Source organism: Anguilla anguilla, chromosome 15 (genome assembly GCF_013347855.1).
Source record: "Anguilla anguilla isolate fAngAng1 chromosome 15, fAngAng1.pri, whole genome shotgun sequence".
Lineage (NCBI taxonomy): Eukaryota > Metazoa > Chordata > Actinopteri > Anguilliformes > Anguillidae > Anguilla > Anguilla anguilla.
Window position 1 is genome coordinate 482,501 of NC_049215.1, and position 19,118 is coordinate 501,618.

A 19,118-nucleotide genomic window follows, 5' to 3' on the forward strand; every position below is an offset into this window, starting at 1 on the left:
GTTGGTTTCTTCAGAATGGGGGTGATGTGGGCTCTTTTGAAAGATGACGGGAAGGTGCCAGAAGTCAGGGAGGAGTTAATCAGGTGGGCGATGAAGGGGATGATCTCTGGTGAGATCAGCTGGAGGAGGGTAGAGGGGAGGGGATCAAGGGCACAGGTGGTGGGACGGTGGGAGAGCAAGAGTTGGGAGACATCAGGGAGAGAGAGTGGGGAGAAGGTGGAGAATGTGGGGAGGGTCATAGAGGGGATGGGGGGAGGGAAGGGTGGGGAGTCGGGAGGGTCAAGGGAGCTGCGGATGAGTGTGACCTTTGCTTCGAAGAAGGCTGCGAAGTCTTCAGCAGTAAGGGAGGTCTGAGTTGGAGGTGAGGGTTTACTGAGGAGAGAGGAGAAAATTGAAAACAGTTGCCTGGGGTTAGCAATAGATTTGTGTATTTTAGAGTGGTAGTATGTTGCCTTGGCAGTGGCAACTGCTGAGGAGAAGGAGTTCAGTAGGGACTGGTAGGCAGAGAGGTCCGTTGGCATTCTAGACTTCTTCCAGTTCCGCTCTGCTGCACGCAGGGCAGTCCTGGAAGATCGCAGAACGTCAGTCAGCCACGGGCATGGAGGAGATGGGCGTGTGGGCCTGGAGACAAGAGGACAGAGGGTATCAATGGCAGTGGAGAGTGATGATAGCAGGGTGTCAGAGGCCGAGTCAGAGGGAAGGGCAGAGAAGACGTCAAGAGGGGGGAGGGAGGCAGTGACACAAGGGGCAAGAGAGGAGGGAGAAAGGGCGCACAGGTTACGGCGGACAGAGACAGTAGGGCTGGGTGGAGAGAAGGGGTGTGGGTGGGAGGGAAGGGGGAGTGAGAAGGAAACAAAATGATGATCAGAGGTATGGAGAGGGGTGACGTTTAGGCCAGTGCAGGTGGTGTTCCTCAAAAATACGAGGTCGAGGAGGTTGCCAGCCTTGTGGGTTGGGGGAGAGTGCTGGAGGGAGAGGTCGAAGGAGTGGAGTAGTGGAAGGAAGGCTGCAGACTGGGAGGCTTCAAGGTGAATATTGAAGTCTCCGAGGAGGATGAGGGGGGCACCATTCTCAGGGAAGGAGCTGAGCAGGATGTCAAGCTCTTCCAGAAAATTTCCCAGGGGGCCTGGGGGGCGGTAGATGACAGAAATAAACAGGTTAGATGGGTGAGTCACATGTACAGAGTGGTGTTCAAAACTGGACAGAGAGAGGTGAGAGTGGAGAACAGAGAAATTCCAGGAGCGGGAGAGAAGTAAACCTGTGCCACCACCACGGCCTGATGGCCGGGGTGTGTGGGAGAATGAGAATGAGGAGGATAGCGCGGTTGGGGTAGAAGAGTTGTCAGGGCTGATCCAGGTCTCTGTGAGGGCCAGGAACTGGAGAGACAGGTGGGAAGCGTAGGCGGAGATGAAGTCGGCTTTTCGGGTTGCCGACTGGCAGTTCCAGAGTCCCCCAGCGAGGGTGGCATTCTGGCTGGTAGCTGGTTGCAGGTCGCGGAGGTTGGATGGGTTTCTCTGTCGTGGGGGCCCGCGACGCTGGAAGCGGGTTCGGAAGGGGAGAGAGCATACTGGGATGGGGAGGGAGCGCATAAAATGTGACGGAGCGACGCTATGCGTCGCTCTAAAAGCCCTATTATTGTGCAAATGCACCTGAAACTAATGACACAAGTAAAACAATAAATCAATAAAATTCCTGAAATTCCTAACCGACGCACGTGACTTCAATTGCAAGCTATTCTAAAACGCCAAACAGCTGATTCGACAACCGCGTAAAACCCTACTGCACGCAATACAAGTAAAAACTTAAAATCTACTTAACACGCAACGGAACCGGTAGCAGACGCGAAGCACACGAGTTGGTTACACTTCTGGTGTCTGACCAGAGAACCACAGTTAAAATACCCACGTCGCTCTAAAAGCCCTATTATTGTGCAAATGCACCTGAAACTAATGACACAAGTAAAACAATAAATCAATAAAATTCCTGAAATTCCTAACCGACGCACGTGACTTCAATTGCAAGCTATTCTAAAACGCCAAACAGCTGATTCGACAACCGCGTAAAACCCTACTGCACGCAATACAAGTAAAAACTTAAAATCTACTTAACACGCAACGGTGTGTGAGTGTGTGCGTATGTGAGTGTGTGTATGTGTGTGTGTGTGTGTGTGTGTGAGTGTGTGTGAGTGTGTGTGTGTGTGTGTAGGTGTATGTGTGTGTCTGCACATAAATGAGTTGAGAGATAGCTGAATGTGCAGTAGAGAGCCCTGGAGTCTGACTGAGCTGGAGAGCGAGCGGCGAGCATTCCTCTGCGTCGAGCACAAGCGCACTGCTGCACGAGCTCCCAACAGGAGCTAACATGCAGCTTTTCACTAAGACAGCTCAACCAATCACCTTTGTCCCTCTCTTTTCATACACACCCCCCTGCTTCTTTGTGATATAAAAAAAAAAAAATATGACCAAAGGTTTCATGCCAGTCATTTCATTGGATTTTACCTGGTTCAGTCACTTATGGACAGACTGTACACACAGCCAAGCTTAGTACTAACCACCCAGGAATTATGACTCTGAGGACTTCTATAGGGACATGTAGTCTTGTTGTGTTGGACAGCACAGCAAAATCATTATCTCAGCACAGTTGAAAGCTTTGCTACACTCTATCACCAGATCAAGGGCCATTAAATAAAACAGGACACCCAAATAAATGCAAATCTCTTCTCCAAACCCTGGCTTTTCTTTCCTTGTATGAAGGTTACTAGCTTTTAATTTGTTGTGAACTCAGTTTTAAAAGTTTGTGCGATTAAATTAATAAGAGAATGCAGCACCAACAAAACTGCTTCAGAAAACCTAAAGACAGTTAGAAAGAGAATTTTCACTTTCACACACTGTTTTTTTTTTAACCAAAGCATTAAATGTAAAAACTAATATTGGTATGCCAGCTCTGAAACCATATGTCCGTCTGAACAAAAGTAACATCTGTGACAGATATTCTTTCACTTCTTACGGCTATATTTTTTTTAAAGTAAAAAAGAAAATAATTGAATGCAGATTCTGTCACACTGTCTGAAAGATCTTGGATCTGCATGTACAGCAAATCCGGGGTAGCGGGTGACTTCAAAATTTTCAAGGGATTATTTTATTGGTCAAGAAAGAACCAAGCAAAACTTTATTTGTAATAGCCACACCACAAACAACCAAGCATAACCTGTTAAAGATGTGTTGGCTTGATTTGTTGAGTTCAGAAAACCAGGGATACTTTCTTAGATAGATAAAACAAACAATGAGAAGTAGAATTATTTTAAATAAACCTTTTGCTGAATTAATATTTCATATATTCCATTCCATTGCTGCTTGTTCCCCGCCAGAGCAGAAACATTAAACACACCTTTGGCTCTGTTTTCTTAGTTGTGGCCTGAATTTATTAAGAGACAATATCATTTGATTTCGGGAAGACATCTGTGAGTTCATTTTTCCCAACTTGAACAGTGTTTCTGGGCTTGTAGCAGACACTAGACAGGGCCATTTCATAGTCCTATACATTAACAGCTGTATTCAGCTGATAAGACCAGCAGCCATTTTAACAGAAAACGGAAAAGTCCTGTTCTGTAAGTGGAGCGGACCGCACTGCTTCAGCTGTGAGGCTGACTGCCATTCGGGTTTTATTGCGCAGAAAGGACCTTCTCTCGTCTGCCAAATAGCAGCTTTCCTGCCCTTGTCTCAGCAGACGACTGGAATTCACTGGAACATTTTTTTCAGCTGTTAAGCAACAATGTTCTCGCATCAAATTGCTCAGCAGTGGCTGAATAAGTGACCTCAAAGAGGGGGTCACTTTTTCGTTTGTGCCTTAGCGTTCTTTTCCTAGCACAAATGAAAAGTGTTCCCCAGCTCCTGATTCTCATAGTCCAAAAGGCATCTTAGCTGCATGTTCTCCTTTTGATTGCAACAAACCACCTCCTCCTCTCCTTTGTTCCGACTCACTCTCACTCCTGATGTTACCATGCTCCCTCTCCCTCTCTCCTTTACTCTCCTTGCCTCTCTCCCTCCCTCTCCCTCTCTCCCTTACTCTCCTTCACTCTCCCTCTCTCCCACCCTCTCCCCCTCACTCGCTCGCTTTCCACTTCTCTCTCCCTTTCCCCCTCTCTCTCCCGATCTCTCCCCCTCTTCCTCACTCTCTCTCACACACACACCCACTCTCTCTTTCTCACACACACACACAGTCTCTCTCTCTCACACACACTCACAAACACACACACCCACTCTCTCTTTCTCACACACAGTCTCTCTCTCTCACACACACTCAGGCACACACACACACTCACTAACACGCACACAAACACGTACACACACGCTATCTCTCTCTCACAAACACGCACACGCACGCTCTCTCTCTCTCACACACACACACAGTCTCTCTCTCTCACACACACTCACAAACACACACACACGCTCTCACTCTCTCACACACATGCAAACACACACAGTCTCTTTCTCTCTCTCACACACATAATCTTTCTCTCTCTCTCACACACACTCAGACACACACACACTCACAAACACGCACACACACGCTCTCTCTCTCTCACACACGCACACACACACACAGTCTCTTTCTCTCTCTCACACACATTCTCTCTCTCACACACTCACTCATGCACACACACACTCTCTCTTTCTCACACACACTCACTCATGCACAAACACACACACACTCTCTCTCTCTCTCACCCTCACATACGCACACACACTCTCTCTCTCTCTCTCACACCCTCACTCATACACACACACACACACACACACAGTCAGGGCCCCAGTCTTTCCAGGAAATGGTTTAATTAGCTCAGCCTCTCCAGTCCAATGTGGTGAGCAGATCTCAGTGCTGAGGTCATCGTCATCCATTCATCATAGCCTCAGCCTTTCCAGCCCTCTGGCTCCCCCAACACTCCCCACACCCCACCCCCATCCCCCCCGTGCCCCACCCGCATCCCCCTGCGCCCCCCGACCCCCCCTGCACCACTGCACCCCACCCCACCCTCCGTTTATTTCTCAGCATCTGTGTTTCTCCAAATACGTCAGCGCACTTAGAGCAAGCTGGAAAAAGAGAAAAGTACAGAAAGACAGTACGCAGTGAATTCACCGCATACATGCTCAGTGTCTCCTCCCCTCCCCCCATGCACATTCCTACACATGAGGAAAATAGGAAAATGGCCATAACTATCAAATCAGAAGAGTGATTTGTTTTAAATAGGAAACATTAATGTATAAAAGTGAATAACTTTGACCTGGGATATGAGCTGTGCTGTATGCTGAGTGTATGAGCTGTGCTGAATGTAGAGGATATGAGCTGTGCTGTATGCTGAGGGTATGAGCTGTGCTGTATGCTGAGGATATGAGCTGTGCTGAAGGTAGACGATATGAGCTGTGCTGTATGCTGAGTGTATGAGCTGTGCTGAAGGTAGACGATATGAGCTGTGCTGTATGCTGAGTGTAGGAGCTGTGCTGTATGCTGAGGATATGAGCTGTGCTGTGTGCTGAGGGTATGAGCTGTGCTGTATGCTGAGGGTATAAGCTGTGCTGTATGCTGAGGGTATGAGATGTGCTATATGCTGAGTGTATGAGCTGTGCTATATGCTGAGTGTATGAGCTGTGCTATATGCTGAGTGTATGAGCTGTGCTATATGCTGAGTGTATGAGCTGTGCTGTATGCTGAGGGTATGAGCTGTGCTGTATGCTGAGGGTATTAGCTGTGCTGTATGCTGAGGGTATGAGATGTGCTATATGCTGAGTGTATGAGCTGTGCTATATGCTGAGTGTATGAGCTGTGCTATATGCTGAGTGTATGAGCTGTGCTATATGCTGAGTGTATGAGCTGTGCTATATGCTGAATGTATGAGCTGTGCTGTATGCTGAGGGTATGAGCTGTGCTGTATGCTGAGTGTATGAGCTGTGCTGTACGCTGAGGGTATGAGCTGTGCTGTATGCTGAGGGTATGAGCTATGCTGTATGCTGAGGATATGAGCTGTGCTGTATGCTGAGGATATGAGCTGTGCTGTATGCTGAGTGTATGAGCTGTGCTGTATGCTGAGGGTATGAGCTGTGCTATATGCTGAGGGTATGAGCTGTGCTGTACGCTGAGGGTATGAGCTGTGCTGTATGCTGAGGGTATGAGCTATGCTGTATGCTGAGGATATGAGCTGTGCTGTATGCTGAGGGTATGAGCTGTGCTGTATGCTGAGTGTATGAGCTGTGCTGTATGCTGAGGGTATGAGCTGTGCTGTATGCTGAGTGTATGAGCTGTGCTGTATGCTGAGGGTATGAGCTGTGCTGTATGCTGAGTGTATGAGTTGTGCTGTATGCTGAGGGTATGAGCTGTGCTGTATGCTGACTGTATGAGCTGTGCTGTATGCTGAGTGTATGAGCTGTGCTATATGCTGAGAGTATGAGCTGTGCTGAAGGTAAAGGATATGAGCTATGCTGTATGCTGAGGGTATGAGCTGTGCTGTATGCTGAGTGTATGAGCTGTGCTGTATGCTGAGGGTATGAGCTGTGCTGTATGCTGAGGGTATGAGCTGTGCTATATGCTGAGGATATGAGCTGTGCTGTATTCTGAGTGTATGAGCTGTGCTATATGCTGAGAGTATGAGCTGTGCTGAAGGTAAAGGATATGAGCTATGCTGTATGCTGAGGGTATGAACTGTGCTATATGCTGAGTGTATGAGCTGTGCTGTATGCTGAGGATATGAGCTGTGCTGTATGCTGAGTGTATGAGTTGTGCTGTATGCTGAGTGTATGAGCTGTGCTATATGCTGAGTGTATGAGCTGTGCTGTATGCTGAGGGTATGAGCTGTGCTGTATGCTGAGGGTATGAGCTGTGCTGTATGCTGAGTGTATGAGCTGTGCTGAATGTAGAGGATATGAGCTGTGCTGTATGCTGAGGGTATGAGCTGTGCTGTATGCTGACGATATGAGCTGTACTGTATGCTGAGGATATGAGCTGTGCTGAATGTAGAGGATATGAGCTGTGCTGTATGCTGAGTGTATGAGCTGTGCTGTGTGCTGAGGGTATGAGCTGTACTGTATGCTGAGGATATGAGCTGTGCTGAATGTAGAGGATATGAGTTGTGCTGAATGTAGAGGATATGAGCTGTGCTGTATGCTGAGGATATGAGCTGTGCTGAAGGTAGACGATATGAGCTGTGCTGTATGCTGAGTGTATGAGCTGTGCTGTATGCTGAGGATATGAGCTGTGCTGTATGCTGAGTGTATGAGCTGTGCTGTATGCTGACTGTATGAGCTGTGCTGTATGCTGAGTGTATGAGCTCTGCTGTATGTTGAGTGTATGATCTGTGCTGTATGCTGAGGATATGAGCTGTGCTGTATGCTGAGGGTATGAGCTGTGCTGTATGCTGAGTGTATGAGCTGTGCTGTATGCTGAGGGTATGAGCTGTGCTATATGCTGAGTGTATGAGCTGTGCTGTATGCTGAGGGTATGAGCTGTGCTATATGCTGAGGGTATGAGCTGTGCTGAAGGTAGAGGATATGAGCTGTGCTGTATGCTGAGTGTATGAGCTGTGCTGTATGCTGAGTGTATGAGCTGTGCTATATGCTGAGGGTATGAGCTGTGCTGAAGGTAAAGGATATGAGCTATGCTGTATGCTGAGTGTATGAGCTGTGCTATATGCTGAGTGTATGAGCTGTGCTGTATGCTGAGGATATGAGCTGTGCTGTATGCTGAGTGTATGAGTTGTGCTGTATGCTGAGTGTATGAGCTGTGCTATATGCTGAGGGTATAAGCTGTGCTGTATGCTGAGTGTATGAGCTGTGCTATATGCTGAGGATATGAGCTGTGCTGTATTCTGAGTGTATGAGCTGTGCTATATGCTGAGGGTATGAGCTGTGCTGAAGGTAAAGGATATGAGCTATGCTGTATGCTGAGTGTATGAGCTGTGCTATATGCTGAGTGTATGAGCTGTGCTGTATGCTGAGGATATGAGCTGTGCTGTATGCTGAGTGTATGAGTTGTGCTGTATGCTGAGTGTATGAGCTGTGCTATATGCTGAGGGTATGAGCTGTGCTGTATGCTGAGGGTATGAGCTGTGCTGAATGTAGAGGATATGAGCTGTGCTGTATGCTGAGGATATGAGCTGTGCTGTATGCTGAGGGTATTAGCTGTGCTGTGTGACTGAGATCATAGAAAGTACCAATTGCCCATGTGCAGTTTGAACAGAATTTAAAGAAAAAATATTGGAAGTGTTACAAATGGAAACTTGGAAGCACAGCTCTGCCAAGGCACATATTGTGCTCTCCACAACAGAAAGGACATGAAGCTCCTCATTCAGCTTCAGACTCGCTACAGAGACATACACACAGATAACTCAGCTTCAGACCAGCTGTGGAGAGACATACACACAGATAACTCAGCTTCAGACTGGCTGTGGAGAGACATACACACTGGTACATTTTCCATTTATGGGTATAAGGAACCAAGAGAAAGTGTCATAAAGGATACTTATGCTCTCCAAAGCTTTCAAATCACATGAAGAAGACTACCTGTCAGGGTTGAGAACATGATGCTGTGCTATCCAACACTCGCAAACATTTTTTAGTCTTTAAAGAATGAGATTCAACATATCAGGGAACGAGAAAGCAAGGAAACGTATGGAAGATGTAGCCCCACATTCCACTACAACCATAAAACAAATAGTGATATAATTTTCAGTTATGTGCTGCAACATGGGCATTTCAGAGGATTACCTGAAAAGTGGTGAATTTCGGTCAGTAAAGAATACAATACACAGATATTACTGCGCGAGCCATGACTGAACAGGCTTGTATAAATAATACAATATATAGCTGGCATTACTCACCTATCAGGTATGAGTAAGATAACATAGCTCCAGGCTACCCTTTACTGGCAATCAATCAAGCACAGGGCCATTCCACAGAGGCACTGTTTTGGGTTGCTCTGTGTGTTAGCTGGCTCTGTAGATACATGTGTGTGCGTGTTCTTATGAACGCTCCGGCTGGCTGGGATTGATGGCTGACAGCGTTTAGAGTTCAAGGCGGTGTCGGGGCAATCCGTCACTCTTACAGCAGCAATGCCGATGGCGGATATTACACAAGGACGGACTGCAGGTATAACAGCCCACAAGAGCTGCCCTCGGGCCCAGGAACAGCCAGGGTTGCTATTTTCCTCAAGACATTCATCTTTATGTGGCTTCAGTTCTGTAGAAACTACAAAAACTGCTAATCTGCAATAACCTAGCCAATTTAGCCTTTCAGCTGTTCGACCCGGTTTTCTGCATTGAAATTAAATGAATTTGTCAGTAGTTCTGTTCCAAGTAGGGGATGGAAACACCACTTTGCATTCCCCGCCTCCCCCCCTTGACCACGCTCATCGGAACACAAACCACACGGTGAAGAATTCAGTGTAAATGTAGGTGCCATCATTCCCAGATGAGTGTGTGCGGGGGGGGGGGGGGGGGGTGGGGTGGAGGGGGGTAGCACACTAAATCTACAGCACCTGGAAGAATGTGAATCACGGCTCAGTTCACATGATGTGGAAAATAGGGACTAAGTCAGTCCTCCCTATAAAACAGCATGACATCACCATGTCGTCTGTTTAAAACATCATGATTATAACGGCATAGCGGTGCTGTAGCTTATTGTAAAACTTAATGCCAAGCAGACTGTTTTCACTCACGCCAGTGCCAAGACTCTGGGTGGCTTTCACAGCACACTGAGTGTAATGTTCATAAAAACTGAATGTGCTATGATCTGTATCACCTCCTTGACGTGCAAACCAATGTTCATTGTTTCATTCAGAGATATTTAATAATAGTAAAAACAGAAAGAAACAAAACAAAAAAAGCAGCAAAGTCCTTTCACCCAGGACACAAATAGGCATCTTCGGGCAAACATATTAAAACCTCATTCTGGTGGCAGACATCTTTGTACATGAGTCCATGTAGTTGAGTTCATTTTCTCTGAGGCTACAAGAGCGTATTTAGCAAGATAATATGTTTTTTATTTATTTGCCTCATTGAACCTCCTTCTCGCAGCTTTCTGGGCCTTGAGTTTGTACTAGATTTAGAAAGACAGAGATGGAGTTCATTCTTTTCCTGCAAGAGTCTCCATTATTCATCCTACAGAACCTGAGCAGATCCTGTGGTTCTGTGGCTTGGGTGGACAAGATGTTCAGAGTTACACAGAAGCAGCAGATCTGCGATGTTTTTAGGTTTCTGGAATGTGTTCACACTGACAGACTATGGGCAAAGAGGCTGTGCTCTGTGCATCAAGGCTCTGCTCTGTGCATGGAGGCTGTAGTCTGTGCATAGAGGCTGTTCTCTGTGCATGGAGGCTGTAGTCTGTGCATAGAGGCTGTGCTCTGCTCATAGAGGCTGTGCTCTGTGCATGGAGGCTGTAGTCTGTGCATAGAGGCTGTGCTCTGCACATAGAGGCTGTGCTCTGTGCATGGAGGCTGTAGTCTGTGCATAGAGGCTGTGCTCTGTGCATGGAGGCTGTAGTCTGTGCATAGAGGCTGTGCTCTGTGCATGGAGGCTGTAGTCTGTGCATAGAGGCTGTGCTCTGTGCATGGAGGCTGTAGTCTGTGCATAGAGGCTGTGCTCTGTGCACGGAGGCTGTAGTCTGTGCATAGAGGCTGTGCTCTTCTCAAGAGGCTGTGCTCTGTGCATGGAGGCTGTAGTCTGTGCATAGAGGCTGTGCTCTGTGCATGGAGGCTGTAGTTTGTGCATAGAGGCTGTGCTCTGCACATAGAGGCTCTGCTCTGTGCATGGAGGCTGTGCTCTGTGCATGGAGGCTGTGCTCTGTGCATACAGGCTGTGCAGTCAGCAGGGAGGGAGCCACTGGAAGGCCTCAAGTCCCTGTTTTCTGTGATAAGAGACTGAGACTGTGCAATCAGGCTTTCTATTAGTTCATATTTTCCATGCATTTTTCCCTGAAGCAAAATATTTGGTTTCATTTTAACCCAGTCTGTAAAAACACAAGCTAATGAAAGCAAGTTGTTGGCTGCAAAAATCTATTTAGTTACACTGTGGAGCTGGAGTATACCATCATTATTAAAAGTGAAGGACTTGAAATGAGTCTGACTGTGCTTCCATTCACAGGGAAGCCTAAGCAACTGATTAAGCTGTGAAATTAGAAATAAAACCAGTGGGAAGCGGTGTAGTTGTTTCAGGAAAGGCTCAGGTATGGAAGAGTGATGTCACACAAAGTCTAGCTGATAAAAGACATGAAAATTGACTTTACCAGGGTGGACTATGCTGTTAAGAAAAGTATGTTTATTCAACAGCAGTCATTATGACAAAGCAATGAAGTTTTCAAAGCTGTCCTGCTATAGAGAATACATCATAGGCCTCATGCATAGAATTTGCGTGGATTTCAACATACATTTTATTGTATGACCAGTAACGAAATTGTGCTTGAACATGATTCATAAAATTTGCAAATGTGTCATTTTTAAATAACAAACATCCCTAAACAAGTTTGCACATGAACAAGCTTTATGACTCCATCCGGTGAACGCCCTCAATTATCCTTATACGGTGGCTTAGTGCATCTTATTTTGTGATTTTATTTATTTGGAGGTGGCAGTAAAATGCTGTTAAATAGTGTAATTTTAATTGTAGTCGCCTAAAACCTAAGAAAACAAGAATTTCTCTGAATGTGAGATTGAGGTGTTGTTGACAGAGATGCAGGCAAGAGCACAACTATTGTTTGGTCCCATCAGCAGTTTTATTCTCCCATGTTTTAAACGATTATAACTGATTTGTTATGCTTTTCCCTGTTTTTGCCTTTTTATTTTTCCTGTTAAGCACTTTGAGCTGCAGTCTGAATGAAAGGTGCTATACAAATAAAGTTATTATTATTATTATTATTATTATTATTACATACTACAGCAGTACTACAAACAAAATACATTGCTTGTGAATGAGATTGGGGAGCAGAACAGAACCTTCTTTGAAAGAGTGGGCCGATATGAAGATGTTCTGTGAGAAACGCACCGCCTCGCACGGGGCGGGGATGAGAGCCACAGCAGGGGCGTGTGGAGAGTCATACCTCTGTCCCCAGGACCAATGCCTTGCTGCCATCATCGGCGATCCAGCGGCAATTCCCCGAAGGAGACACAGACATTATACAGGAGTAAACCTGAAGGGCTAACAGTTTATGTGGCCAAATACATGCAATTGTGAGAGTAAAATCATGCCACACCGATATTATGTCGGAAATTGTTTTTATTTGCAGATGAAATCCCTGGGGTGTCTGGGTGACACCGGAGAGGTGCAGTCTGAACCAGAGCAGGACGGAACCCCACCACCCATCAGCCACCCAGCAGCCACCCAGCAGGCAAAGCCGTGGGAGGGTCCCAACCAATCACAGCCGTGGCCGTGGGAGGGTCCCCACCAATCACAGCCGTGGCCGTGGGAGGGTCCCCACCAATCACAGCCGTGGCCGTGGAAGGGTCCCCACCAATCACAACCGTAGGGACACGTAGGGGAGAGCGGGACAAAAAAGGATTTCAGGTTAAACACTCAGAATTGCCATCTTCAACGGATGGCGGGAGAGTTCAATAAATATTTTGGGAGATATTGCCAAAAGTGTTCGTGAATTTTTTACCCAACGTGTTTTTTTTAGCTACTGTATTTGTGTGTGTGTCTGCCAAGGAATTCAAATGTATGCAATCGTAAACAGTTGTTTAGTGACTAACAGTGAGAGGCTGATGTGTTCAGGGGAACACTCTCTTTTGGGTTTATGGGAGAAAGAGATGCTCATGGTTCTTCGGTGGTGCTATGTCTTGTGCAAGCGTTGTAACTGTGACATTTGTATTACCCTGCATGGCATTGTGTTGTTAGGTTTGTTGACACTATATAACCACATTTTCTCCGTATCTTTATGCTACTCTTGCACCCGCAAACCAAAAAGTCAAACTACGCCTATGTGGCAACTCTAAAAAATGGGTACTGTGTGAGTTTGCATGTGAAACTCTTGGTACATAAATAAAAACAAAATAAACAGAGACAGTAATCACCAAAAGTGGGATATTTAGACAGAAACCGAGAGCAATGACATTAAATGGAAAATGATCCAGTAGTTCATAATGTAATGGTTGCTAGCGGCACATAGAACATACTAACATAGGATGCAATATGTTGTAAGTTAGTATGCGGTTTCGAGCACAACCATTCTTTCCCATTTTTCAGTGCGCTGACTTCCTCTATTATTGCATATTTGTCACATTGAATGGTTTCAGATCATTAGACAAAATGTAATATTAGACAAAGGGAACCTGAGGAAACACAAAATACATTTTTTTATTATTATTATTATTATCAAACACCTATATCGCCCATGTGAAAAAGTAATTGCCCCCTTAAACTTAATGAGTGGTTGCACCACCTTTAGCAACAATAACTGCAATAAAACGCTTTATAGAATTCAAGCCAACTCTTCTTTGCAAAACTGCTTTAATTCAGACAAATTGGTAGGTTTTCAAACATGAACTGCTTGTTTCAAGTCTCTTTGGGTTCAAGTATTTTGGGTTCAAGTCAGGACTTTTCCTAGGCTACTCCAAAGCCGTAATTTTTTTCGTTTCAGCCATTCAAATGTTTACTTGCTTTTATGTTTTGGATTGTTGTATTGCTGCATTACCCAGTTATGGTTCAGCTTCAACTCATGAACAGCTGACTGCACATTCTCAATAAGAATTTTCTGGTTCATGGTTCCATCAATAATGGCAAGTCTTCCAGGTCCTGAGGAAGCAAAGCATTCCCACGCCAATCACACTTCCACCACCGTGTTTAACTGCTGGTGTGATGTTCTGACTGAGAAATGCTGTATTTGTGTATGATGTTCTCACTGTGAAATGCTGTATTTGTGTATGATGTTCTCACTGTGAAATGCTGTATTTGTGTATGATGCTATTACTGTGAAATGCTGTATTTGTGTATGATGCTATTACTGTGAAATGCTGTATTTGTGTATGATGTTCTGACTGTGAAATGCTGTATTTGTGTATGATGTTCTTACTGTGAAATGCTGTATTTGTGTATGATGTTCTGACTGTGAAATGCTGTATTTGTGTATGATGTTCTTACCGTGAAATGCTGTATTTGTGTATGATGTTCTTACTGTGAAATGCTGTATTTGTGTATGATGTTCTTACTGTGAAATGCTGTATTTGTGTATGATGTTCTGACTGTGAAATGCTGTATTTGTGTATGATGTTCTTACCGTGAAATGCTGTATTTGTGTATGATGCTATTACTGTGAAATGCTGTATTTGTGTATGATGCTATTACTGTGAAATGCTGTATTTGTGTATGATGCTATTACTGTGAAATACTGTATTTGTGTATGATGCTATTACTGTGAAATGCTGTATTTGTGTATGATGTTCTTACTGTGAAATGCTGTATTTGAGTTACGCCAGACATGATGGACCCTGTGTCACTCAAAAGTTCCACTTTTGATTAATCTGTTATCCCATTATCCCATTATTTCTAAAGGCTTGGGGATCATAGAGGTGCTTTTTTGCAAATGTGAGATGAGCATTGATATCATTCAGCAGTGATTTCCGCTTTGCTACTCTCCCATGAATCCCTTTTTTTTTCCCTCAGTCTCTTTTTTTATTGTGGTTATGAACTAGAGGGGCTAGAGGGGCCTGCAGTCCTCTGGATGTTCTTCTGGGATCTTTTGTGTCTTCTTGGATGAGTTGTCACAGCTCCCTTGGAGAAATTTTGGCAGGCTGGCCACTCCAGGGAAGATTCACCACTGGTCCAAATGTTCTTCATTTGGAGATAATGTGGCTAGGTGGAGTCCAAGATACTTCAAAATGGCTTTGTAACTCTTTCCAAAATGATATATTTCAACTTTTTTTCTCTTCTCTTCTGGATTTTTTTTTGATCATGGCATAGTTTGCTTGTAGAAATTTTGTGGTGAGTACTTCACTCTGATAGTATGGTTCAATAAGAGTAAGGTTTAGATTCAACAGGGCTGACTGCTATCAAGCCTGGCTGTGTCCAATCCGCTGAATATAATTATCAATTAAATTGGGTTCATTGGTTGAGTGTAACTAAGGGGGAAATTACTTTTTCACAAGTGTTTTATATCATTAAATAAACAAATATAATTAAATAAATAACAATTTAAAAAGCATTCAATGTGACAAATATGCAATAATAGAGGAAATTTGGAAGGGGCAAATTCTTTTTCATGGTGCTTTATCTATTTACTTGTTCATCTGCATTTCCCTTCTCCGCAGTCTGGTCATGTCTCAGTTCTATTTAAGGGTCAACAGCTTTCCAGTCTGTCATGGGTTTGCTCACTGTCAGAACATCCCATGGCATGGCATATTTCCCCCAGGGGCATGAGTATGAACCCCCTGAAACAGGAGGACTCCCCTTATCTACCAGTGCGGTTTGAGAGCCTGGCTGCCTGTCTGATGTGAAACCTTCCTCTGCTTCACCGGGGCAGTTCTGTCCCACTTTACAGATAAAGCTGCAGTTTGGCCAGATTTCTTTAATCTTATAAACTTGCATTTGAAACTCTTTTAATCTAAAAAGGAAGAAAACTCTTGAAATGAGTAACCTGATATACTGACAGGAGTTGGATGCGATCATGTGTTTGGTGTTTATTGTGTTTTATATTCTGAATGCTGTCTTCATTCTTTCCTGAAGTATTTGTGGTTTTTCAGCATGATTCCAAAGTGTTTACAGTGATGACTACAACTGCCCCAGAATCTCCGCTTGTGGTGCACAGTCCAGACATCTGAGTAAACTGCCTGGGACCTAGACAGCAGTCAGCTGGTCCGCCAAGGCCTCTGCTCTTACAGGATTCCAGAACATTCTATAGTATTTCCCTCAATGTATTAGACTATGATGAGTAACTGGAAGAAGTTGCTTTCTGGGGGGGGTCCTCTTCTCGAAAGATGCATATGATCAGTTCGTGGCAAATTATGGTTTATTAGTAAACGTAGAATTTTAAATGAAATAATTATCAGTTCTGTTTGGTACATTTGTATTAAATACCAAACATTTTATTTCCATTTACAGTATCTTTTCTAGATGTGTCCTTAATTTGATGTTTCTGGTACACAAAGACATCGATCCGGATGTGTGTTGATGAAAGTCTAGTAGTAGAAACATCATGTCAATAAGAAATTTGACATCTTTCATGGTCTGTGTTATTTTCACTCTAAACAGTAAGCAAATCTGTTTTCTGTACATTTAATGATCGGTGGATTGTCTTTTTTAACCGTTTATATATTCGTCATTTACAGTAGCCATGAAATTACTGGGAATTGAATATGCATTTATGAGTCAAAGAGAAGATGTGAAGTCAGAAGTTCATCTTTAAGATGATTTATATAAGTGGAATAAAAGGTCCCTGGAAGTGAATCCCTGCTAGCCCACATGTTACACAAATAATCAAATGAAGAACTTCTTTTCTGTTGTTCCCATTTCTGAAGTCATTCAAAATACAGCATCATTGCGGCCAAACTATCAGTCTATGTAGCTTCAATGAGAAAATAAAAATTAATAAATATTTCGACTTGAATTGGTGAGACAGGTTCTGCAAGTTTCATGGTTTTCCACTCTTCTTGGCAGCCTGGAGAAGAAGAGGCAGCCCCTTCCCTCTAACCTGGAGAGGAAGAGGCAGCCCCTTCCCTCTAACCTGTAGAGGAAGAGGCAGCCCCTTCCCTCTAACCTGGAGAGGAAGAGGAAGAGGCAGCCCCTTCCCTGTAACCTGAAGAGGAAGAGACAGCCCCTTCCCTCTAACCTGGAGAGGAAGAGGAAGAGGCAGCCCCTTCCCTCTAACCTGTAGAGGAAGAGGCAGCCCCTTCCCTCTAACCTGGAGAGGAAGAGGAAGAGGCAGGCCCTTCCCTCTAACCTGGAGAGGAAAAGGAAGAGGCAGCCCCTTCCCTCTAACCTGGAGAGGAAGAGGCAGGCCCTTCCCTCTAACCTGGAGAGGAAGAGGCAGGCCCTTCCCTCTAACCTGGAGAGGAAGAGGAAGAGGCAGGCCCTTCCCTCTAACCTGGAGAGGAAAAGGAAGAGGCAGGCCCTTCCCTCTAACCTGGAGAGGAAGAGGCAGCCCCTTCCCTCTAACCTGGAGAGGAAGAGGCAGGCCCTTCCCTCTAACATGGAGAGGAAGAGGCAGGCCCTTCCCTCTAACCTGGAGAGGAAGAGGCAGGCCCTTCCCTCTAACCTGGAGAGGAAGAGGCAGCCCCTTCCCTCTAAGCTGGAGAGGAAGAGGAAGAGGCAGCCCCTTCCCTATAACCTGGAGAGGAAGAGGCAGCCCCTTCCCTCTAACCTGGAGAGGAAGAGGCAGGCCCTTCCCTGTAACATGGAGAGGAAGAGGAAGAGGCAGCCCCTTCACTTGAACCTGGAGACAAAGAGGCAGCCCATTCCCTCTAACCTAGAGAGGAAGAGGAAGAGGCAGCCCCTTCACTTGAACCTGGAGACAAAGAGGCAGCCCATTCCCTCTAACCCGGAGAGGAAGAGGCAGCCCCTTCGCTCTAACCTGGAGAGGAAAAGGAAGAGGCTGCCCCTTCCCTCTAACCTGGAGAAGAAGAGGAAGAGGCAGCTCCTTCCCTCTAACGTTGAGAGGAAGAGGCAGCCCCTTCCCTCTAGCCTGGAGAGGAAGAGGCAGCCCCTTCCCTCTAACCTGGAGAGGAAGAGGAAGAGGCAGCCCCATCCCTCTAACCTGGAGAGGAAGAGGCAGCCCCTTCCCTCTAACCTGGAGAGGAAGAGGCAGCCCCATCCCTCTAACCTGGAGAGGAAGAGGCAGCCCCTTCCCTCTAACCTGGAGAGGAAGAGACAGCCCCTTCCCTCTAACCTGGAGAGGAAGAGGCAGGCCCTTCCCTCTAACCTGGAGAGGAAGAGGCAGCCCCTTCGCTCTAACCTGGAGAGGAAGAGGCAGCCCCTTCCCTCTAACCTAGAGTGGAAGAGGCCGTGGCTGTGCACTCTTGAGAGCTCCCCCCTCAGGGCCTCCAGAGCAGAGGGTGAGTAACGTAAACAGTCTCTGGTAGGCAGCAGGAGTTCATCCCCCTTTGCAGATGACTCTGACGTGAGTCATAAAGTTCCCTCAGCCTGTCTCCCCACACATCTTCCACTAGGTGTAATTGTTTTCCTTATGACCTAAAAAATTCAGAAGCATGGATGTTTGGGTTTATGCACTGTTTTTATGTTGATTTTTTTCAGACATTAAAGCAAAAAACATATATATATATATATATATGCATGCATAATTTCAGTTGCATTCATTTCATAACACACATTACGATGTAAGTTAAACAGCTGTAAAAATAAGGTTCCATGAACTAAAATTTGTAAATGTTTCTTCTCTGGCTTACATCTTTTGAATTGTTTCGTATTATGCTATATAGATAAATGGTCTTGCAGTGGAGAGCTGGAGTAAATGCAGGGCCTTCGCTGGAGCCCTGGTGTACACCGGCCCCGTCCCCAGGACAGGCATGCCTATGAATGCCTCAGATCTGTCCTCCTTATTCATGAGACGTGGGGGGCCGAGGGGACAGACAGTCTTAGGGGTCTGCCTGCTCGTGGGGGGCTGAGGAGACAGACAGTCTTGGGGGTCTGCCTGCTCGTGGGGGGCTGAGGAGACAGACAGTCTTAGGGGTCTGCCTGCTCGTGGGGGGCTGAGGAGACAGACAGTCTTAGGGGTCTGCCTGCTCGTGGGGGGCTGAGGGGACAGACAGTCTTGGGGGTCTGCCTGCTCGTGGGGGGCTGAGGGGACAGACAGTCTTGGGGGTCTGCCTGCTCGTGGGGGGCTGAGGGGACAGACAGTCTTGGGGGTCTGCCTGCTCTTGGGGGGCTGAGGGGACAGACAGTCTTGGGGGTCTGCCTGCTCGTGGGGGGCTGAGGGGACAGACAGTCTTGGGGGTCTGCCTGCTGATGAGGGGCTGAGGGGACAGACAGTCTTGGGGGTCTGCCTGCTGATGAGGGGCTGAGGGGACAGACTCCAGCAGGGCATATGAAGCCACAGGCCCGCCCATAGGCCACGGAGGTCAGCCTGGCTCCAGGGCATATAACACAGGTAAAATGCAGGTGTACCTGAAGATAATGATACACGGATTAATCACCAAAC

At 46.0% G+C, this 19,118-nt stretch overlaps 1 protein-coding gene across 1 annotated transcript in view; it reads right to left on the reverse strand.

Annotated features, from left to right (window-relative positions):
• Nucleotides 1–2,097, reverse strand: part of LOC118214343 (proline-rich protein 36-like) — a 12,072-nt gene extending 9,975 nt beyond the window's left edge. The window contains exons 1-2 of the mRNA XM_035394244.1: nucleotides 1,259–2,097; nucleotides 1–1,126 (exon numbers count right to left, since the gene is read on the reverse strand). The exon at nucleotides 1–1,126 is cut by the window's left edge and continues 213 nt beyond it. Of these exons, the coding sequence (XP_035250135.1) occupies nucleotides 1–1,126; nucleotides 1,259–1,589 (1,457 nt within the window). The 5' untranslated portion in view covers nucleotides 1,590–2,097. The remainder of the gene's footprint in view (nucleotides 1,127–1,258) is intronic.
• Nucleotides 2,098–19,118: the final 17,021 nt, after the last annotated feature.